The 23,515-nt window shown below is 39.8% G+C and overlaps 1 protein-coding gene across 4 annotated transcripts in view; it reads left to right on the top strand.

Moving 5' to 3' along the window:
* Heatr5b (HEAT repeat containing 5B) overlaps positions 1-17,560 on the top strand; it is a 76,351-nt gene extending 58,791 nt beyond the window's left edge. For all 4 annotated transcript variants that reach the window (XM_076942298.1, XM_076942297.1, XM_034513915.2 and 1 more), the window contains exons 28-36: positions 2,627-2,864; positions 3,912-4,166; positions 5,360-5,487; positions 7,251-7,395; positions 8,021-8,287; positions 9,595-9,819; positions 13,084-13,235; positions 14,517-14,730; positions 16,692-17,560. In XM_076942298.1, coding sequence (XP_076798413.1) covers positions 2,627-2,864; positions 3,912-4,166; positions 5,360-5,487; positions 7,251-7,395; positions 8,021-8,287; positions 9,595-9,819; positions 13,084-13,235; positions 14,517-14,730; positions 16,692-16,996 — 1,929 coding nt within the window. In that variant the 3' untranslated portion in view covers positions 16,997-17,560. The remainder of the gene's footprint in view (positions 1-2,626; positions 2,865-3,911; positions 4,167-5,359; positions 5,488-7,250; positions 7,396-8,020; positions 8,288-9,594; positions 9,820-13,083; positions 13,236-14,516; positions 14,731-16,691) is intronic.
* Positions 17,561-23,515: the final 5,955 nt, after the last annotated feature.

The raw sequence follows: 23,515 nt of genomic DNA, 5'->3' as shown, positions 1-23,515 counted from the left end.
TTTGATTTTCCAACCTCCCATAGCAGTTATTAAAATGAAAGCTATATAAGAATCCGTCTCTCTGACATGACACCCCTACAGGGACTCCTTCCTTGTTGCCTCCTGTGCTCAGTGCTGGAACCAGTGCAGTGTGAGCACCAGCAGGCCCTGCTCTCCTGTCTTCACTGCTCCTCCTGCCTCTGAGGGAAGGTCTGCCTGTCACACTCTGCCCTGCCTTTGCTTTGCTCTGTGGTTATGGTCTGTCCCTCTTCTGGACTCCCTAAGATTTGCTCATTCATTCAGAGCCATCATGTGTTCAATAAGGACCAGATACTGGGGGATTCCGTAGGGAGTGTCCTACCTCAACAAAGTTTGGGACTTCTCATTTCTTTTTTTCAGTCTTTCTTTATGTTTAATTGTTGTTTGCTGTTTGTTTTAAGACAGCATAACCCAAACTGGCCTCAGACCCAGATTTCCCCTCAGCCTCCCAAGATCAAACTTCAGATTTTTTTCTCAGCATTTTTTTTTCTTTTTTTTTTTTTGTGTGTGTTTTGTTTGTTTGTTTGTTTGTTTGTTTGAGACAGGGTTTCTCTGTGTAGCCCTGGCTGTCCTGGAACTCACTCTGTAGACCAGGCTGGCCTTGAACTCAGAAATCCACCTGCCTCTGCCTCCCAAGTGCTGGGATTTAAAGGCGTGCGCCACCACTGCCTGGCTTTTTCTTAGCACTTTATCATCTTGGCATTTATTGTATCTTTGAGTTTATAGAGAAAAAAGTAGATATTTTTGTCTTTGTTGTCTTAGTTCATAGCATGATAACAAAAGCAAGGTACCAACTGAGGATTCAAATGAATTGCTCCTTTTATTTACAGTCATTATTGGACACTTACTTCGAATGTCAGTTTAACCACAAGATTGAGATGACAGGAGTGGGGGGGGGGTAGAGGTGGGAAGGGCAGGACAGCTTGGGAAATGATTGGGAAGTGTGGGTATGATACACACCTTTCATCCCAACACTCAGGAGGCAGACACAGGCTGATCTTGATGAGTTTGAGGCCAACCTGGTCTATATAGTGAGTTTCAGGCTGTCCAGAGTAACAGTGAGAACCTGTCTCAAACACAAAACAACCGCCAAACCTCCCCCAAAAAACCCCCTTGGGAAACATGAATGTGGTGTTTATAACCCAAGCTGTAATCCTCGTACTCTAAATTATGTTCACTGCTCTCTGCTTTTCCCTGTTTCAATTACTGTTTTCCAACACTGTAATATCACTTGTACAGAGACTAAATATAAGTGTATTAAAAAAAAAAAAAAAAAAAACTCAACAAGGAGTTACCCTGAACATGCTTTAGGAAAGTTGCTATTCCGTGTCTGTTTTTAAAAGTCACAAACTACAAAGGACACAGATAATATATGTGGTAAGTACATTACCTACATTGGCTATCTGTTGTAATTGTGAGATTTCTAAGTATCACTTGAGGCCTGTGTAGGAGGCAGATTAGGGGGATATTTATGGATATCCTTTCTCTGGCCACCTCCCTTCTCTCATTCCTTTTCTTTGAATGCTGTTTGATTGTGTCTAGTAAGCCTGGGAAAGAGGAAGTAGACAGGAAGTTACACTCTGTGCCAGGAGAAACTTTGTAAAATGGACCAAGGATCCCCAGTAACTCAGGGAAGCCTACTTAAGGGATACGCTGGGAGAGGAATAGTTAGAAATCAGATAAATTAAAAAAAAAAAAAAAAAAAAGCTTCAGAAGCAGGAGGTGAAATCACTCTTTAGTAGCTATCAAGAATTCAGAAAGTGCCTGGCAGAAGTGGCGCTCAGGAGTCAGGAGTCAGAGGCAAGCAGATCTATGTTAATTCAAGGCCAGCCTGGTCTTTAGAGTGAGCTTTAGGACAGCCAGGGCTGAAGACCCCCATACTCGGGAGACCCTTCCTCAAGCCTCCGGAATCGCAACCACCCCAAAATCACAAGAAACCATACCTGGATGCAATCAGCAGAGGTTTATTAGGGGAGGAGCCGGCGGTCAAAAACGACAAGCTCTTTAGCTCCAAGAGCAGGGTTTTTGGCCACGTGTGGTGGGATAAAGGGTCTTTTATAGCATGGGGTGGGGGAAGGAAGGCATTTTCGCGCGTTTACACATGATTGGTTGTTTTACAAATTTTGAACATAGCACTGGGAAGACCAAGGGAGGGGTAACCAAGAACAGTGGAACATTTCAGAGAATCTAGCCCAAATGATCTAGAGTCACTTTTTCCGGCTATAGGGCTATGGCCCCACCTAGGTGATAACATCTTTATCTGTAGTCAGGAATGCCTTCCTGCCTTGGGTGAGGCTTGGGGAATGTAATCCAGCAAGTGTCCTTCACCTGGAATGTGAAGGCCTGAAATCTTATTTTCAGTTCCGAGTTCTGTAAGGCGGAAAAATCTACACATATTTTATAAAATGGCCTTTATAATTTTTTACTCTACAGGGCTACACAGAGAAACCTTGTCTTGAAAAAAAATCATCAAAAATGAATTCATAAAGTTATATATGTCCTAATATCTATACCAATTTCCATGATCATGTAACTGCATGATTATAACAATCTAAAATATTCCATTTTTATCTTAAGCCATATTTTCAACTCATGAATGTCTTATTAGGTATATGTGGTTGCTATGAATATTAAGAAAGAAGCAGAGTCAAAACCAAAGAGAGCAATGAAAAATACTGACGACGATGATGATGACTATGGCACCATAGACGAGCTGCCTCCAGACAGTTTGATAACCCTGGTGCAGCCTGAACTGCCAACACTCAGCCGCCTGTGGCTGGCAGCATTGAAAGACTACGCACTTTTGACTTTACCAGCTGAGTTTTCTAGTCAGCTTCCCCCAGATGGTAAGTATTCTGTGCAGCAGTTTGCTCTCGTGGAGTTCAAACTAATAATAAAATGGACTTGGCAGAGACTAGAACCAACAGTAACATAATAACTTCTTGAAATTTGTGAGCATAAATTTGGAACTATTTCCTTTAGGATATGTCCTTTATTCTTTTTTTTTTTTTTTTTTTTTTTTTTTTGGTTTTTTGAGACAGGGTTTCTCTGTATAGCCCAGCTGTCCTGGAACTCACTCTGTAGACCAGGCTAGCCTCGAACTCAGAAATCCGCCTGCCTCTGCCTCCCAAGTGCTGGGATTAAAGGCGTGCGCCACCACTGCCCGGCATGTCCTTTATTCTGATTTTGTGAATTCAGGGTATGACAGCAAGGAGTGTATTAGCTGAAGTCAAAATGTTAGCACTGTTCTAGAGATAGTGGTAAAAATAGAGCACTCACTCTACATAGCTCTGGGAAACAACTAGCGACCTATCTCCATGAGCAAGTCTTATGCTGTGCTGGCCAGTGATTGTGCTTTCATGTAAATTTTAGTCGAGCCATGAACTGTGTTTCTAAATCCTTTACTTATATCATTTAATTAGTTCTCCTACTGAAATTAATAGAGACACCATTATGAGCATGTTTTTTTTTTATTTAGGAAAAATTTCTCCTCCAAAACTCAACCTTCCTCTCAAATATTTTAATGATAATTATTGAGTCCTCTGTGATAGCAAGGAGAGAGTAGAAGCTCAGTGTTGGCAGTAGAAACCGGAGGCAGGGAGGAGGAGGAGAGCAGGAAACAGGAGACAGTGCCATGAAGAAGTGTGGCTAGTCCCACCAGGGGAAGACAGTATAAGATGCATGGTGTTCCTGGCTGCAGAGAGGAGAGGCGGGAAGGCTGGCATCAGGAGGGACAGATGCCCCCAGCTGAGCTTGGGAAGCCTTGAGTTGTAGAGGAGCTTGCTGCCAGAGCACTCTTTTATATGAGGCAGCCCCGCTAGCCTAAGTTATTTTTAAATGTGTGACCATTTGTGACAGAAAGTATGTTTTTACATGATTTGGTTATTTCACAGGGGGAGCGTTTTATACTCCCGAGACCATCGATACAGCAAGACTTCACTACCGGAACTCCTGGGCCCCAATTCTCCATGCAGTGGCACTTTGGTTAAACAGCACAGGATTTGTATGTCAAGAGTCCACAGAAGCAACAACTGTGTCTGGTGTACAAAAGCGCTCCCCAGCTGTCGGTTTAAACCAGATTCCAGGAGCAATGGCTAGTGCTAAACCCTTGCCAGAAGTTAACAAGGACAGAATGCACCTGATCCTAGGTAGGCACTCACCGTGATGCATTCAGGATCTGCCACTGCAGAACATTTGTAGCTTTCATTGCAATGTTGGGAAAAGCATGGTGGAGTACAATTCAGAGAAAGAATAACAAAAGGACTTTTAAGCCCTACTTATAAAATAAATGAATTTTTATCTACAAATTATATAAAACTGTTCACTCAGAATATTGAATTTCAAGGAAAAAAAACTAGGTTTTTTTTTTTTTTTTAATTCAGCATGCTGTTTTTGTATTGCCATTTAACAGATTACCCAATGAAGAAAAAATGTTAATGATCTAGTTTTAAATAATTTTTAATGTATAAGCATTCTTATTTAAGTATTTACATATTCTGAAGGAAATTTGTGATCTTGTATTTTCTGGAAGTAAAATGCAAGACAACTTGTAAAGTGTAATTAATGGAATTTGTAAGTAGATTTCACAGTTGAAAATATGAAAACCACCAGAGCCTTAGCCGTGTACACTGTGAGCACTTGTTTGGACAAGCCTTGTGTGTAGCTTGATATTTAAAAACCTTTATGAAAGATGGATAAGAACACTTACTGCTCTTAGAGAGGACCTAAGTTCATTTCTAGCACCCACTCAGGTGGGCTCCCAACTGCTCCAACTCCTGCCCCGGTGGCTCTGACATCATCCTCTGGACTCTGCAGGCATGTACACTCCAGGAACAAAGCCACACACAGATACACATAATAAAATGTAAAAAAAATTATAATTGTTAGGCAGCTCTTTAATGAAAGTAGTTATAAATGTATTCTTAATGTAGTATTTTTTTTGTTTTGTTTTTTTGAGATAGGGTCTCACTGTGTAGCTCTGGCTGTCCTGGAACTCATTTTGTAGACTAGGCTGGAGTTAAACTCAGAGAAACACTTGTCTCTGTCTCGTAAGTGCTGGGACTAAAGGTGAGCATCACCACCACCTGGCTAATGTACTATATACTTGTTTAATTCTAGAAAGTGAAAAGTGATTACCTTCATAACATAGCTAATTTAAATATTAAACGGATTGTAATCATACAACCCCATATAATGTTTCTCTGCTTAGCCTAGAAAACATTTTTAACTCTCTGGTATTAATAAATACATAGTAATCTGGGAAAAAATAGAGAAAAATATTGTATCAAAGCAACACAGTGTTTTGTGTTGAAAATTCATGGTTTTACTTTGTGCATTCCAGGTGTGAGTATACAGTTTCTTTGTTCCCCTCGACCAGAGGAGCCCATTGAACATGTTACAGCATGCCTGCAGGCCTTACACACCTTACTGGGTTCTCCTTATGCACGAATCCACATTGCAGAAGATCAGGTACAGTGTATTTCTATAGTGGATAATTGTGTGCTTTGTTTTAATCACATCTACCTTGGAATAAATTTCTCACATTGGAAATAAACATTGTATGTTGCTGGATTATGTAACTAATACCAATGAAAAGGGTTTTGTCTCTCCTGACTCTTTGACTACACAGAACTAGACTGCAGCTAAACACCACGGCTTTACCATCCTAGGTAGGGAGTAGTGGGTACGGAGGTGAGCTCCAGCACTGTGATACACAGGTAAAGGACACCTTCTCGAAAGAGAGCATAGTTGGACCAGATCTTAGAGAGGAACTGCCAAAGGGACAATTTTCCTTCTGAGAAAGAACACCACAAATACAAACACCGGGATCCACGAGAACGTGACAAGTTCAGGGGTACTACAGTCATTTACTATTGCTGGTGTAAAACAAGTAGACGTCATCACATGGGGCTGGGCAATGCTGTAAAGGCCAAATATGAAGGTTTCTTTATGACAAACAAAGGAATTTGAACTCTATACTGAAAGTGAAAGGATATGATTAAAATGTTTAAATAGAGGAATGATTAATTTTGTTTGGAGGGATCATTTGGAAGGAAGCGAGGCAAAGGATGTAAGTTAGCTATAGAACATTAGCATAGACAGACAGAAAGATAGATAGGTAGACAGATAAGTAAACAGACAGATGGATAGACAGAGACAGACGGACAGATATAGAAGGATTATACAGTCTGCCTTGTAGAGGTTGGTTTATGAGACGTGAGAAGGGAGGCATAGAAGCCAGCTATGAGGCTCTCGGTCTAACTTTCCAGAGAATAATCGTCTAGAAAACCCGAAGGAAGGAGAAAAGAAGACCGTACAGGGAAACTGAGGATGAACAACATTTATGGGTCAAAAGAGGGAACTAGATGGGCAGTGGGGACCAGAGAGTGGGAGTAGGAGCGAAAGCTCTCAAGGGCGAGGGGTACTCCGTGGGAAACAGGACAGTGTGGAAGAGAAGAATGCGACAGACAGATGTGGGACTACAGCAAGGGCAGTGGAAGCCTTTGGGGGCTTTAAGTAAGAATCTAGAACATTAAGTTACTGTGAGGAGAGTGGATTGACAGGAGAGACACAGGTCTCCATCAGTCCCTAGAAGTCTACTAGGATAAATGAAGAACACATGAAAACAATGGAACAGCCTTGGATTTATTTTGATTTTGAATTTCTTTGTACTTGTGGGGATTGGCTCCAGAGCCTCATGTGTGCGAGCCAGCACTTTCTGACTGAGCAGCGTCCCAAGCTGTGTGTAGGCTTTCTTAAGAGCAGAAGGTAGAAAATTTTTGACTGAATTAAGTTTCTCTTCTGTTTTTTAATTTTCGGCAAGCTTGTTGTATCAGTTAGATGAAGACAATTACAGAGATTTAAGATTACAGTGTGTGATAATTGCTGAAGTGAGAACACAGTGATTCCTCATCTTAGGTGGCAATTAGGAATTTCTGTGACACTGAATTCTACAAACACCAATAGCCTAGGTGTTTATTCCAGTAGGAGAATAGTAATATCTGGATATACAACATATTTAAATATTTAAATACTGTTTGTTGCTTGAAAATCTTATAAGATGAAATGTGACCTCTCTCAATTTTATTTTAATGCTCTTTTGTTATCTAGTCCTATATATTAAATTTTAGTTACAAAGTTAATATTGCATGTGTATTTTCTCAGATTTTAATAGTACACATCTGTCATTTGAAATTGAAGTTAACTAAACGTATTTGTATTAATTATAATAGCTGATTGGTGTTGAGTTGCTAAGTGTCCTGCACCGCCTGTTACTGACCTGGAACCCACCTTCCATCCAGCTGCTGGTCACTGGAGTTGTGCAGCAGATTGTCAGGGCTGCTCAGGACTATCTACAGGAAAAGAGAAGCGCTCTAAGTAAGCACTGGAAGCAACCTTGTTTGTTCCCCAGGGTTTGGAGTTGGTTCTTTTATACGTATGGCTGTTTCTCCACATGCATGCCTGGGGCCCACAGAGACCAGAAGAGAGCATTGGTTCCCTAGAACTGGAGTTACAGATGGTTGTGATATGCCATGTGAGTGCCAGGAGTCAAAAGCAGGTCTTCTGGAAGGGCAACCAGTGTTCTTAACCATTGAGCCATCTCTCCAGCTCTGTACTCCTAGTTTTATAATAATAGGACCAAGATGTTTTATAAACCAGGCATTATGGGCATGCCTGTAGTCTCAGCATTTGGAGGTAGAAACAAAAAAATGAGAAAGTACAATGTTTGTTCACCACCATATAGCAGATTCAAGGTCAACTTGGGCTAGAGACCTGTCTCCAAACAAAATTAAAAAAAAAGTTAATCTTATAATTCTCCCATTCAAAGGTGTCAATTTTATGTGGTTCACCTAGTATATTTGTTATTCCTATTATGAAATACAAACCTAGTAATATGCCTAGTAATGATTTACATATTTACTTATAAATCTTTAGAAATAGTTTTAAATATGCCTATTATGTATATTTTTGCTGGAAATATCAAATGGTATCTTTTCCTAAGATGAAGAAGATATGGAAAAAGAGTCCTGTGCTACATTAGGAGAAGGGGGTGATACTGGTGGCCTCATTCCTGGAAAGTCCCTTGTGTTTGCAACCATGGAGCTGCTGATGTTCATTTTAGTAAGGCATATGCCACACCTGAGTACCAAGATGTCGGACTCTCCTAGTCACATGGCCACAAAAGCTCAGCTGTCAGAGGAGAGTGCTCGCTTGGTGGCAGCCACGGTGGCCATTCTCTCAGATCTGCCATCGCTTTGTTCACCGGCTGGTAGGTATTGATCAGTATTTGAGAGTGTGCTGTATGGAAGTAGACAAAGATGGGTTTCCTTTTGATTTTAGCAGTTTCGTTTTCCTTTCTTTTTTTTTTTTTTTTTTTTTTTTTTTTTTTTTTTTTTTTTTTTTTTTTTTTTTTCCCAGACAGGGTTTCTCTGTGTAGCCCTGGCTGTCCTGGAACTCACTCTGTAGACCAGGCTGGCCTCGAACTCAGAAATCCACCTGCCTCTGCCTTTCTTTTTCCTTTCTTAAATCTCAGCTACTAAATGATAAGTTTTTTAATGGGTTGGATTGCCTTTAACAGCCTGGAAAAGGCTAAAGTTTATAAAACTTACAACCTAAGGTAGCCATGCCCGCATGTCCAAAGTCCTCTCTCATCTTGGTTTTGATTCCCAATATCATAAAACAAAAGGAAGCCTGAAGGTTGAGGGAAGACATGAAGTCAACAGACATGTATGGGAAGAATGACTGAGCTCTTGTTTTGTAATCTGGTTCCCATTCATGAGTGTCACTGAAAACTAACGCATGCCTGAAGACAGTGACAGTCAACCGTGAGTAACACTGAAAAGAACTGTGGTTAATAAAGGTGATGGTTGTCTGTAGATATGAAGAACTATGGCATGGAATAGACTTTCCCTAAAGTAAAAGTAGTACCAGGAAGTATGTGGGCCCATTTCAGCCCAAGCAGACCTTCCTGGCTCTTCCCTGACAAGCGTGAAACAGTGATTTCTCCATCATGGTCTCTTGGAAGGAACCTCACTGGGGCCAGGCTCAGGCTCCAGGATGCTTTCATCTGCATTTGCTTGCTCAGTAGTTCCTTTTTCTGACTTGAGTTTACTCTTGAATACTGAAAGGTGATTACATATTTTAGAATTGTGTAAGACTCCCCAGGCTACTCGAAGTAGCCCTCCGTTTCTGCCCTCAGTTCTCTTCCCATCATGAAGGGCAGTGTTAAATACCTAACATTGGAAGTAATAGAACTGAAATTCAGTTGGAACAAAAAACAATGTGGTACGTTATGTTATTTTTAGACATTGATTTATGATAGTAATACAGTAAATTGTGAATAAAACCAAAGAAAGAAATAACATTAAATCACCATCAGCTAGGTATAGTGGTGCTGAGGTAGGATTGCTTGAGTGCAGGGCTGTGAAGCCAGCCTATACACAGTCATGAGCCCTTATCTGAGGGGGGAGGAGAACACAGTTTAAAAATAATGTCTGTGTGTGTCTTTGTGTGTCTGTGTGATGGAAACAGCTATCATGTGGGAACTGATACAAAAACTTATTTGATTTATTTCAGGATGTATGACAATCCTGCCCACAATCCTGTTCTTAATTGCAAGAATATTGAAAGACACAGCAATAAAGTCTGCGGACAACCAGGTTCCTCCCCCAGTCAGCGCAGCTCTTCAGGGGATAAAAAGTATCGTGACACTTTCGATGGCCAAAACTGAGGAAACTCAGAAGCAGTGGACAGCTCTTATCCGGAGCACTCTTGCCTGCATCCTAGAATATTCTCAACCAGGTAGCCTGTCAGAGTTTTCCAAGTTTTAATCTTTTAAGATGTTTGTTCCTTAATAAATTATTACTTGAATAACCTTGTCAGAAGACTGCTGTACAGCATTGAATCAACCTGAGAGGTGTTTGATCATATCTCAGATTTGAAGTATAAATGCGTCTTCCTGAAGTATGGGCTCTAAAAAGCCCTTTTCTAATTGCTTATATGCACTTTACAGGTTAAAAAAAGAGACAGTATAGACCCAGAATTGACATGTATTGGTATGGTTTACTTACAGGGTTTTTTTTTGTCCTCTCTCCCTTTGGAATTCTCTCCCTCCCTCCATTTCTCTCTCCCTCCCTCCATTTCTCTCTCCCTCCCTCCATTTCTCTCTCCCTCTCTCCCATCCCTCCCTCTTTCCTTCCCTCTCTCTTTCTTTCCTCCTCCTCCTTTTTGTTGTTGTTTTATTTTTTGAAGCATGGCCTTGTTATGAAGCCTAGGCTAACTTCAGACTCATGATCATCATATGTCAGCCTCCTGAGTCCTGAGATTACAGAAATATTCCACGTCTGGCTATGTGTTTCAATAAAAATAACAAAATAGGAGCAGGACAGGATAGTGCATGCCTGCTACCATATAAGAGGCAGGGCAGGTGGTTCTCCATGAGCCCAAGGCTACCCAAGTATACAGAGTAAGTTCGAAGCCAGCCAGGACCAATATAATGAGGCCCTATTTCCAAAGAAAAAGTAATAAAAGAGGAGACTACATATTTATGACTATTCTAACATATCCCCAAAAAGAACTATAATCTTGATATTGAAATATTTTATCCAATGTCTGCATATAGAAATAAGGAATTTCTTATGCTAATGTATATTAGTTAATAGTTTTTTATTTGTACATATACAAAATAATAAGTAGTTATTTGTATATATGTACATGTATTATATCAAGTGAGATAAGTAATTATAAACAATATATGAATTTGTTTATATTTTTAGATTTAAATTTACTTAAGTAAGTTTATATAAGTTAAATCTCATTCTTTTATATTTTCAATCAATTTGCCAGTTATTTACAGTAAGAATACAGTGAGTATTTTTTATAATTTCTATTTTTTCACAACTAAAAACATGGTTATGATAAACATCCTTAAAAATTCCTGATGTTTTTATGACACATATAAGAACTAAAAATACATATTTGAATACCAGCTTCATTAGATATTGTGAAACTACTGTCCACTGTGGCTTTATGACTTTGACTCCACCAGCAACATCTGCTAATCCCATCACCGTGCCTCAGTTTGTATTGTTCTTGTCTTGGTGAATATAGCATTTTTATATTTGTTTTTAATTTAGGGGAAGAACTTATTCATAGTTTTCTTTTGTTTTTCTTTTTCTTTTCTTCTGTGTTTAACTTTTCCCACTTAAATTTTTCTTAAAGAAAATATCATAGCTGTAAAAACAGTAACAAGGAAAGGTTTGCCACATTCTTTGTTGAAACCTTTTCACAGCCAGACATCAAGGCTCATGTCTGTATTCCCAACCTTAGAAGGTGAGGGCAAGCTCACTGTGGGGTGCATTTCCAGCCTGGAAATGTTTCTTATTTAAAGAACTGAGGTCCTGTACTTAAAATTTGTGTGTGTGTATTTGTGCTCACACACAGGAATCCTCATGGGAGCAATGATTCCTTTTCAAATTGTTGCAATACTTTTTTTTTTTTTTTCATTTTTAGAACCTTTGATTTTGAAAGAATTTCAAACTTTAATAAGATGTTCGAGAATAGATTTGTGGACTCCAGTATTGCCCTCAGTATTGCCTGGCACTCACTCCATAGGACCCGCTGTAGAATTCATATATCATTATTGTTACTCATCTTAATTAACTTTACTGAACCATTTGAGAATATGTCGACATCTTTGTGATGTTTTACTCCTGAATACTTCATAGGTATCCTAAAAAACAGAGTCCTTAAATACCCCCAAAGGAGTTACCAAACTGAGGAATGCAGTGTTACTATTGTTCATGTGGAAATTTCAGAAGTTGTCCTAGGAATGCCCTTTTCTCTGCATTATTGTCATGTTTAGTCTGGGGCATTTCCCTAGCCTTTATCTTTTATGATGTTCCTAGTTTGGTTCTATTCTGTTTTGTTGTTTTTCAAGACAGGGCTCCTCTGTGTAGCCCTGGCTGTTCTGAACTCTCACAGACTAGATTGTTCCTGTCTCTGCCCCTCCCCACCAAGTGCTAGGATCAGGAGTGTGTGACCATGCACATTCCTGCTTTTGAAGACTACAGGACACCTATTCTGTAGAATGTTCCTTAATTTATAGTTGTTTAATTTTCCCCTTGTATACATTCAGTTTATACCTCCTTAGCAGGAATATCACATAAGTAACATGTATCTTTCTCAGACAGTCATGTAACAATATTGCTTTGCCCGACATCAGGAATTTCTTGGCCAGGCGTGGTGGCATGCACCTTTAGTCCCAGCACTCAGGAGGCAGAGGCAAGTACATCTCTGAGTTTGAGGCTAGCCTGGTCTACATAGTGAGTTCCAGGACAGTCAGCCAAATCTCTGTAGAGAGACCCTGTCTCAAACAAGCAAGCAAATAAACAAATAAAAATGAAAAAATAAAAGAAACTCTTGGTTTCTGCTTTTTTAATTTTTATTTTTTTATCTCATATGCATTGGTGTTTTGCCTGCATGTGTGTTTGGTACAAGGGCATTGGATCCCCTGGAACTAGAGCCATAGACAGCCATGAGCTGCCATGTGGGTGCTGGGAATTGATACCAGGTCCTCTGGAAGAATAGCCAGTGCCCTCAACTGCAGAGACATCTCTTCAGCCCCTTGGTGTTTGCTTTATAAGACAAAGCTGTGCTTTGTAGTCTAAACTGCTTTGATGTTACTCTGTAGCCAGGCTGCCTTCAAACTTGTGTCAGCCATCCTGCCTCCACCTCCCCTGTGTTGGGATTATAGTTACGCAGCAAATCTTCACTTTCATTACTTTGCCAACATGGCACCTGCCACAATTCCACATTGTAGTGCTGCATTTCATCTTTCTATAGTAGTTAAGTGGTCTGCAGAGAGACTCTGAGTCTGTCTCCTGTCAAACTTTATAACACACCAATTTAAAAAGGGTGCCTGAAGCGTTTATTCCTACCATAGTTCTACAGTGAGAATTTTGTAATCTGTATTTTTCAGGTTGAGACTTACTCTGGAAAACATTGAGTGTTGTCCATGTCTGAAATCCCCAAATCTCCTCGTGTTGCTTGCCTTTTGTTTTGTAGATGATTGTATGCCCGCACCTGATGAAGTGAGCACACTCACAGCCATTGCGCTCTTCCTGTGGTCGGCCAGCAGTGAGATAATAGGAGTGCAGTCCCTGCAGAACGGCTGCATGAACAGATTTAAAAGTGCCCTGAACTCATGTGACCCGTGGGTGAGTTACCCTTCCACAGCCTGCTTTGTCAGGGCCTTCAGATGAGCCCGCTAAGATGTGACGATGCACGCAACGGGCACTTCCATATCTGTTACTGTGTGCGTACGTGTGATGTTTGTTCTTGCCTGCCTAACTGTATGACATGGGCTTTGTTTTATAGGATTTAGTTCGGGGATACCAAGGATGTTCAAGGATAACACTGTTGCATCTTTTCTGTCTTTTTGTTTTCTGAGACAGAGTTTCTCTGTGTAGCCTGGCTGTCCTGGAACCAGATCTATAGACCAGGCTGGCTTTGAACTCACAGAGATTGGCCTGCCTCTACCTCTCAAGTGCTGTGATTAAAGGCCTGCGCCCCTGTCATTATTGCATCTTTTAATGAACAAGTTTTATAGTTTATTTTGTCAAAATCCAAGTTAAGACTTCTGAAACATTCTGCACACCAGGAAAAGAAAATCAGTATAGAATATTCCTACCTCCACCCTGAGCTTCCGTCAAGTCTTCAGATTCACAGCTCAGAGACCTGTACTCTTAAACTGTCCTCCACACTTTTCTATTTGCAGAGGGATTTGGTGATTTACTTCCTGACAAACGACTGAAACGAGTGTAGTCCAGTGTAGTCCGTCCGTCTGTCCACATGTTGATGAGCAGCAGCCTGACTCTCTCTTCTTAACAAAGTTGTTACTACCCTGATGAGCTTGGTGACAAATGCCTTTAATCCTAGCACTCAGGAGCAGGGACTACTCTGTCTCTGCAAATTCGAAGCTAGCCTGGTCTACATAGTGAGTTCCACACTCACTGCAGCTATGTAGTGAGAACTTGCCTCAAGAAACAAGAAAAGAAAAAGTTAATATGAGGTTTTTCTAATCTAGGTATAGCCAATGGGAATCTCCTTTCTAGACCTAGAAATTGATATAAACAGTTGTTTTTCAAGGAATCAAATGGGGTTAATGTATTTAATTAGTGTGTTTTTATAACTTTATTTCAGGCCAGTCATTTGTTAGCCCCCCTTACTGTATTGCATTAAAATTAGAGAGACAATTATACACTAAAGGAAGAATTGAAAAAAGTCAGACTTTCTAGTTTCTGACATTCCCACACAGTAGAAATATTGGTTATGTAATCCTGATGATTTTGGTAACTTATGTCCAAGGAATTTCTTTAATCTCCAGTTTTATTTAGTTAGCATTAAGTTCCATTGTTCGCCTTTCCAGTAGCTGTTTAGGTGCAGTGTGATTAAGATCTGCCAGATGCATTAATTAAGAAAATCTCTCTCTTGCATAGGTTCAAGCCAAATGCTACCAGCTTCTCCTCTCCGTCTTCCAGCATTCCAATCGCGCACTTTCCACCCCCTACATCCACTCCTTAGCTCCGCTGGTGGTGGGGAAGCTGAAAGCTGCAGAGAGAGACAGACCAGCCAGTAGCACGGAACTTTTGGCTGTCCAAGAAGGAGTTAAAGTTCTTGAAACATTGGTTGCTCTTGGGGAAGAACAGAACAGTAAGTATTTTCTGGTTAAAAGCTACTAGTCCAAAATGAAGACCTGTGTTATTTATGAATCTTAATGTTAAGCACAGCCTTTGCAGCAGTGAATTTGTTGAGAGCAATTGTGGTCTGAATACATGATGTATTTGCTCATGCTACTAATACAGTGTATTGGGTTTATTTATATTTATTTTTCATGAATAAGAACATTCAATGAATTACTGAGGGCATTTTAACACATAGATTTTGTTTTTAGTTTTCTAGCAATGTGTTTTTAAGAACTAGAAACAATACAAATTTAATAGAGTTTTTAAAATAAAGTATGAATTACATAAGCCTTCTGTTATAAACGTGAAGTAGAAGCACTGAGTATCATAAGATACCTCAGGATTTGATACTTAACTTTTTGCTTCATAAAAACTGCAAAGTGCCTTTATTTAACCAGAAATGTATACAGATGCAAACTAAAATTTGATTTTTAATTGTTGTGGGAAGGCTAAAAATTTCAACAAATACCTTATAATTAAATATTAAGCTGCTCCTAATTTTCAAGACCTTCTTCCTGAGCTTGGAAAGCGCTCACCTTCACATGCAAGCCCGGGCTCCATGCAAGCATGGGGGCAGGGGGTCCCATCTCTCTGTCTCCATGGTAAGCTTAAATCTAAATTTGGGCATCTGTTAAGGAATTGCAAGGCAAATCAGTTCAAAAATACTTTAAATACAGAAGGACAGTAAGAGCAGTGCTACCATTACAAAGTGAATAAGGTTAAGTCCTATTTATAAAGTTTATAGTTAGTAAAATAAAAATACAGTTAATCCCACTTTTAACCAAAGTAACCTACACATTAATTTATTGCTTCCTGTAACACCTCCTGCACAGCCTTCTTTTCCTCAGTGTCTCAGTGTTGACATTCATTTTGTCCCTGCTGGAGACTGAGCCCATGGCTTTATGCATGTGATCAACGGCTGAGCCATCTCCAGTCACACAGTAGGGCTTCATGCATGTGATTGATGGCTGAGCCATCACTAGTCACACAGTAGCTTTTCAAAATTCTCAGCTATGTTCACAATTTCTGGGAAAGTTTTCATGAAAAGAGATCAAATTTGCAAAGAGATCAGAAAAGTTAAATGATAATTCAAATCCTAAAGGTTTACCCTCTTAAAGTCATGTGACTATATAAAATTTTTAAAAAAACTAAAAGGTGTTACTATCAAATTAATATCATTCATTCACTAAATCATTGTTTATTTACTTATTAATATCCCCCTAGTCTATCTAATCCTATTTATTAAGTGATTTTAACATTTTTACCCCTGTGAATTGAAATTAAACCCAGGCGCATGCGTTTATCACTGAGCAATACCTCCACCCCTACTTTTATTTTTTCGTAGCATTAGTCTTAAATTTTACATATAAAAAGTTCATATATTTACTAACTATATGCTTATTCTGTCTCTTAAAAGTCTTGCTGTAGCGTAAAACATTTATAATGCAAGCAAAACCGTGTCTATTGTTGGCACATCTTACTAATACTGCAAATTGGTCCAATTTGAAGATGGAAATCATAATGCTTTAGTTGTACTGATGTTTTAACCCTTTATTCTCTGGGACTCGTTTAGTTCCGAGACATGGCTACAGCCTTGTTTGCTATTGAACTATAGTTGCACAAGTAACATACATAATACTGTTATATTTTATATAATATATTGTTATTATTAAAAATGACAAGCTGCAAGGCTGGAGTGATGGGTCAGTGTGGTTGAGAGCACTGGATGCTCTTCTTCTGGAGGCCCTGTGTTTAATTCCCACATGGTAGCTCACAACAGTCTGTAACTGCAGTCCCAGAGGACCTGACACCCTCACACAGGCACACATGCAGGCAAAACACCAGTGCACATTAAATTACACTAAAATGAAAACAAACAGTCGAGCTGCATTCTTTCCAGTCAGGCCAGTCTCTTCTGTTCTGTTGCAGGAGTCCAGTTACTCGCTCTTCTAGTGCCCACTTTGATCTCTTACCTGCTGGATGAAAATTCTTTTGCCTCAGCAAGTTCCATCTCCAAAGATCTTCATGAGTTTGCACTGCAGAACTTAATGCGTATTGGACCTCTGTACCCACATGCTTTCAAGACGGTGATGGGGGCTGCTCCTGAGCTGAAAGCACGGCTGGAGACTGCTGTCCGGGCCAGCCAGGCGAGCAAAGCTAAAGCAGCTGCCAGGCAGCCCGCCCCCGCTGCACACTCTGCACCAACAATTAAGCTGAAAACAAGCTTTTTTTAGTGTGTTCTTCCATTTATCTGTATTTATATTTCATGGAGTTAGTGACAACCCCTGCGCCATTCCAGACTATGGACAGTTTTATTTGTGTATTGGAATTATAATGCTTTGAAGTTGATTAAGTGAAGTGGTGTTTACACCTCTTACTTATTTTTAAAAATCATGTGGTAAATATATTTTCATTTTTATCCTAATGATATTTCTCTTTTGTTGATTTATTTTTGTGGTTCCTGTTGGGGTTTAGTTTCTGGTTTTTGGTACAGGTAACTGCTTATTGTAAGCTTGCACTGTACTGACATATGTCCCTATGCCCTAATTAACTTATTGTTTTTAACTCTAAACCACATGGTATTTTAAATTTGTTAGAATATAATTGTATCATATAGTTGGTAAGCCATTGGATAGTATCAGGAAAAGAAAATGGGTCAAATTTTAGCATTTGTCATGAAAAATTAATTGAAAAGCAAACAGATTGTAAAATTTGAAGTGACTCAAATAACCAAAAAGCCTTTGTTTTATGGCAGATATACTATGAATAAAGTCACATTTTCTAACCATTCCATCAAATCTCCTTGTCTTTCTGATGGGCTTTTGACTTTCACATTAAATGCCTAAGTTATGCACTGTGTATATCTGTCTTGTTAACAGAATTGAAATCCTCATCTAAAGATCCACTAAAGTGTTTCGAATGTGCCATGCTATTCTTATTTTTAATGGCTAAAATTTGTCCTGCATTATGCTTTGTGTAATTACAGAGCCTCCGGTTCCGACTGTGGTAGTTAGTTTCATTCATCTAATATTTATTGGGGCCTGCTGTGGATAAGGCATCAAGCTAAGTGCTTGAGGGCACACGGAGAGAATTACAGGTTCGGTGTGCTGGTCTCTCATTGCAGTGGGAATGAATTTACCATGCAAAACAGGTAACTGGTCATGTGAGTGCTCTCCACACCAGTCAGCACATTTTAATCAGCAGTTTTAGACTTGATCAACAAAGAAACAACTTTTCTGAGCATTTCCCTGTTAATGCCATTTGAAAGATGCTGCCTGCTGTTTACTCTCCCGTGCCTCCATCCGGTACTTGGTCTTGTAGGTGCCTCAGAAAGGTGCTTTGTCTCATTGGTTTTCTGATTGACTTTTCTTTCTTACAGGGTTGATTTTCATTTCAGCTTGGGCTTCCAACATTTTCTTCCTTGATTTTTGTTTTTTATTTTGGTAAAATTCTCTTAAACTTATTCCAGTGTCATGTAATTTCAGTGACTGAAAGTGTCCGATTCAGGCTGAGGATGTTCTCGGTGGTGGATAACTTTTCTAGCCTGTGCAAGGCCTTGGGCTCAGCCCCCACTACCAAGAAAATAAAGTGTATAGTTGAGTGGTTTGGGTGTCTCCACAGCAATCCTCACCACAGTCACAGGTTTTCTTTTCTTTTCTCTTCTTTTTCTTTCTTTCTTTTTTTGTTTTTGTTTGTTTGTTTTTCAAGACAGGGTTTCTCTGTGTAGCCCTGGCTGTCCTGGAACTCACTCTGTAGACCAGGCTGGCCTCAAACTCAGAAATCCACCTGCCTCTGCCTCCCAAGTGCTGGGCTTTAAAGGGGTGTGCCACCGCCACCCGGTGGTCACAGGTTTTCACTAATTAAGAGCTGTCATCCCGGTCCCCTCCCTCCCCTCAGTCATAGGCTGCCACCTCGAATCTGTTTTCTGTCTACATTTCATACCGTGGGCCTTCATTAATTATATGGAGTCATGTGCTCTCTCCCGACAAGTTTCTCGAGGGTTCATCCACACTGTAGACTGGGTCATCCTGCCATTCTTTTTAATGGCTGAATGCTACTGTGCTGTAAGTGCACTTTAGCCACTTATCACCTGAAGGACACTGGAGCTGCTTTCACCTTCTCCCTCTTATGGCTATCTTATGACAGTCACGATGCTCTGAGCAGTTAAGTTCAGATTTTTCCATGAACATATTTTCTGAGACAGAGTCTCATTCTATACTCTAGGCTGGCCCCTAACTCAGGATCCTTCTGCCTTACCCTTCTGAGTGCTAGGATTATAGATTTGCATCACAAAGATGTATTTTAATATCTCATCAGTATCTAGCCAGGAGTGGAATTACCAGCTTAAATAATAACTCTATCTTTAACTTTTTAAAAACCTGCCAAACTCTTCTAATGTTATTTTTGTGCACATGCATGTATGCACATGACCCCTTTAGTTCATCTGTTTATGGAGATTCTTGGTTTAGCCTGGCTAGTTTTTCCTCTTCTTGGTACCTCCCTGGCTTTTCAGGATAGGACACATCATGCCTTCTTTCCCATCCTTCCTCCTCCTTTCTCTGTTAGTATATGCTTAACCATTCTGTAACATTCTTCCAAGCTACCACCGACCAGCTCTTTTCTCTCATCTCTTTAAAGAATTAGGGATGGGAATCAGGCAGCGGTGGTGCATACCTTTAATCCCAGCACTCAGGAGGCAGAGGTGGGTGGATCTCTCAGTTCTAGGCCATCCTGGGCTACTTGGGATGGGAAGATGGCTCAGTCAGTAAACAGTCTCCCATACTCATGTGAGAACAGGGTAGCATATCGTGTAGTATTTAATCTGATAAGCAGTTTTTACATGTATGTAAATGATAGTGTCTACCTATATCAAATATGATGTAGTACAGAAGTTTAATTATGACAGATTGTCACTGTCGAGAGCTGCTGGGCTTCAGAGATGGCTCAGTTGATAAAGTACTTGTCTGCAATATTGAGAACCTGAATTCAGATCCTGTTTTAAAAGTCAATCATGGCAATGTGCACCTGTAATCCCAGCCTAGGGAGTTCAGGAGGATACACACATGCATTTGCACCCACACAGGCTCATGTACACACACATGAACACTTATACCAGTTTGTTTTAAATCTAAAAAGCTGACTTTTGTGTTGAGTGTACTAGTCTCTCTAGATTCATTCAAATATTGATGAATGACGGGTATAATTAGCCCGAATTTCAAAACATGCTTAATTACAACATTCCTACTCCTCACGTTTTCTCATTCTTAATTAGAATTCTTAGGTCTGAAAGACCAAATCTTTTGGGTTCAGACTCCATGTTAGAGAACCTGACCTACGGTTGAATTGAGTTAACTAACAAACGGGCACCTAGCACGAGTTTCCAGGTTATTCCCCCAACAAATCTGCACCTCCAGGTTACAAGCCTGCCCCTGACCCTTCACTTCCTTACAACCATCAACCAGGAGAAAAGCAGATGTTAAGTTTATGGTTTGGCTCCCAGCACCAGGCAATTATGTTAAAGGCCATAATGGGCCCCTATTCAGATGTTTACCAGGCTGGATACCCTCTTCTTGCCTTTATAAATGCCTGCCTAAAATTGGGCTCGGGACCTCTCCTGTTCTTCTGCATCAGAGAAGGTATGGCCCAGGCTTGGGCTTGAATAAAGAGACCCTAATGTGACTATATCGGAATCAGCTCCTTGGTGGTCTTTTTGGGGTCCACGAACATTTCCTGGGACGACAGGTCGATGTCAGCAATGGTTAGAGACTAGCTATAAATTAATTTCTTGTTCAATAGTTTCCACCAAGTGAACTATTTTAAAACTTGATTTAATCATCACATTCTCATCATACCATATCTGGTTTCCTCATATCTAAAATATTTTGAAATTACTATTTATGGACTTAGTAGCTTAAAAAGAATTTCATATCTTAACCATAATTTAGGGAAATTATCTTGAGCTGTTGATAAAGAGTGTGATAGTTCTATGTGCACAAGTGAGCAATACCTCTCATAACACTCATACCTGTGTTCATGCTTTTCCATATTATGTATACATATATATGCATATATACATAATGTAAAAGCATCTTTTATTCACCTTACATAACTGTTGTCTCAGAAGTTTACTGCCTCTGTCTGCTGACCTAAGCCTAGTCCCGGAAGTATTTAGCTTCCGTACAATGTTATGTAGACCTAGAATATTTTCAGCTTCTGAGACTTACTGCCAAATAAATTCACTCTTTTTAGCTCTTTTTGAACTCTGGCTGGCTGGTCAACTCAACCTGGCTCAAAACTCTTCATGCTGACTGGTTCAAACTGGCTTATTTCAGCTTTGACTGAATTGCTCTGCTTGGCCTCATACTACCTTTGGCAATCTGTTCTAATCTTCTGGTTCCCTCTCATTCTCTGACTTGTTCTATCTTCATCTGTGTTTAGCTTGGTCTTTCCCTGCAACCTGTGAAGACCCCCATACTCGGGAGACCCTTCCTCAAGCCTCCGGAAATCGTGACCACCCAAAGATCACAAGAAACCATACCTGGATGCAATCAGCAGAGGCTTTATTAGGGGAGTAAGCCGGTGGTCAAAACGACAAGCTCTTTAGCTCCAAGAGCAGGGTTTTGGCCTCAAGTGGTGGGTTAAAGGGTCTTTTATAGCATGGGATGGGGAAAGGAAGGCATTTTCGCATGCTTACACATGAATGGTTGCATTTTCACGCGCTTACACATGAATGGTTGCATTTTCGCGCGCTTACACATGAATGGTTGTTTTACAAATTTTGAACATAGCACTGGGAAGACCAAGGGAGGGGTAACCAATAACAGTGGAACATTTCAGAGGAATCTAGCCCAAATGATCTAGAGTCATGTGAAATCACTCTGCACACTTATTCTTCTCAAAAATGTGGTTTTTACCATGCCATTGTGTCCTATCCTGCCATTTACCAACTATTTCAGATTAACTATCTTTGCTTCTTCCTGCTATAGCCCCACCTAGGTGGCAGCATCTTTTATCTGTGGTCAGGAATGTGTCTTCCTGCCTTGGGTGGGAGAGGCTTGAGGAATGTAATCCAGCAAGTGTCCTTCACCTGGAATGTGAAGGCCTGAAATCTTATTTTCAGTTCCACATTCTGTAAGGCGAAAAATCTACACATATTTCATAAAATGGCCTTTATAATTTTTCACTCTACACCTGTTTCTGTACAACTGTTCAGGTAAAGCTGTCTCTCTCCTCTTCTCTCTGCACTGCTCTCTTAGGTTCTCTCTCTCTCTCTCTCTCTCTCTCTCTCTCTCTCTCTCTCTCTCTTCTCTGTTCTCCTGTGCCTCTGACTACAAATAACTTTACCTTCATTGTTTGGGATTAAAGGTGTGTGCTAAGGGTGTGTCTGTATTCTAGCCAGAGGAATTAAAGGTGTGTGCTAGGGGCTGAGCCACACCACAACTAGAAACAGGTTTTTCCAGTAAACAGCACAGTCTGAGGCTCACAGTGTTATCAAATATCCTGCAACAAAATAAAACATAAACATTATAATGTGTGCATATTTGTGGGCAGCTGTAATGGGATGAGCACATTCAACCTCTCCACCACTAACCTATCCCTAGTTTAACAGCTACCGTTTCTTGGTTTTGTTTGTTTTTTTGTTTTTTTGTTTTTCGAGACAAGGTTTCTCTGTGTACCCCTGGCTGTCCTGGAACTCACTCTGTAGACCAGGCTGGCCTCAAACTCAGAAATCCACCTGCCTTTGCCTCTCAAGTACTGGGATTAAAAGCATGCGCCACCACTGCTGGGCTTGTGTTATTTCTTAATTCTTTTTTTCTTTTCTTTTTTTAACTTAAAAGGAAGGGCTTAATAGATGGCTCAGAGGTTAAGAGCACTGGCTGCTCTTCCAGAGGTACTGAGTTCAATTCCCAGAAATGATGAGAATTCTCTAGATTACATGGTGGCTCACAACCATCCATAATGGGATCTGGTTCCCTCTTCTGGTGTTCGTGAAGTTCGTGAAGTTTGAATATATATATATTCAAAAAGTCTTTTAAAAATAAACTTAAACTTATAAGAACTCTTTTTAGGGACAGTTTTTTTTTGTCTTGTTTTGGTTTGGTTTTGTTTTTTTTTTTTTGTTTGTTTGTTTTTTGTTTTGTTTTGTTTTGTTTTGCCTTTTAGCCCAGGCTGGCCTTGAATTTGTTATGTAGCCCAAGTTGACCTCAAATTTAGCCCTTTATGCGTGGATTATAGGCAGGCTCCACCAAAACTCACTTTTCTCCTTTACTCTTAATCCTCTTCAAGAAATCCATGGTTCTTATACATTTGATTAATGATTTGGTTGTTAAATCTCTTCCTTCTTTCTAATTCCTTTCTAATTACACCAGGAAATGCTTCTCTTATCTCATTTGCAAAACAAAAAAAGAAGAGGGGGCTTTATTCTTATCTAATGAGTGTAAAGTAATGTCAGAGTAAAAAAGAAAGTTGAGTTTTTGTCTTATTGTAAAATAATCAATTATAATGAAATTTGCATTCATTAACATTTTGGGAAAAATTCTCCTAACCCACTACCCAGAAAAAAAAAAAAAAACTATGTTGATATTTGAGTGTAATTTTCCCATATTATAATAATTATATGGCAGATGTGCTAGCTTGCTTTCCTCTATAAGCATTCTCCTGTGACCTGACTCTAATAAGGTGGCAAAGATTTAGTGATTCTTTTTTTTTTTTTTTTTTTTTTTTTAACTCTGGGCTTTGCACATGCTGGTCAA

Source organism: Arvicanthis niloticus, chromosome 11, assembly GCF_011762505.2.
Source record: "Arvicanthis niloticus isolate mArvNil1 chromosome 11, mArvNil1.pat.X, whole genome shotgun sequence".
Classification (NCBI taxonomy): domain Eukaryota; kingdom Metazoa; phylum Chordata; class Mammalia; order Rodentia; family Muridae; genus Arvicanthis; species Arvicanthis niloticus.
This window is presented reverse-complemented; position numbering and strand designations above follow the sequence as displayed.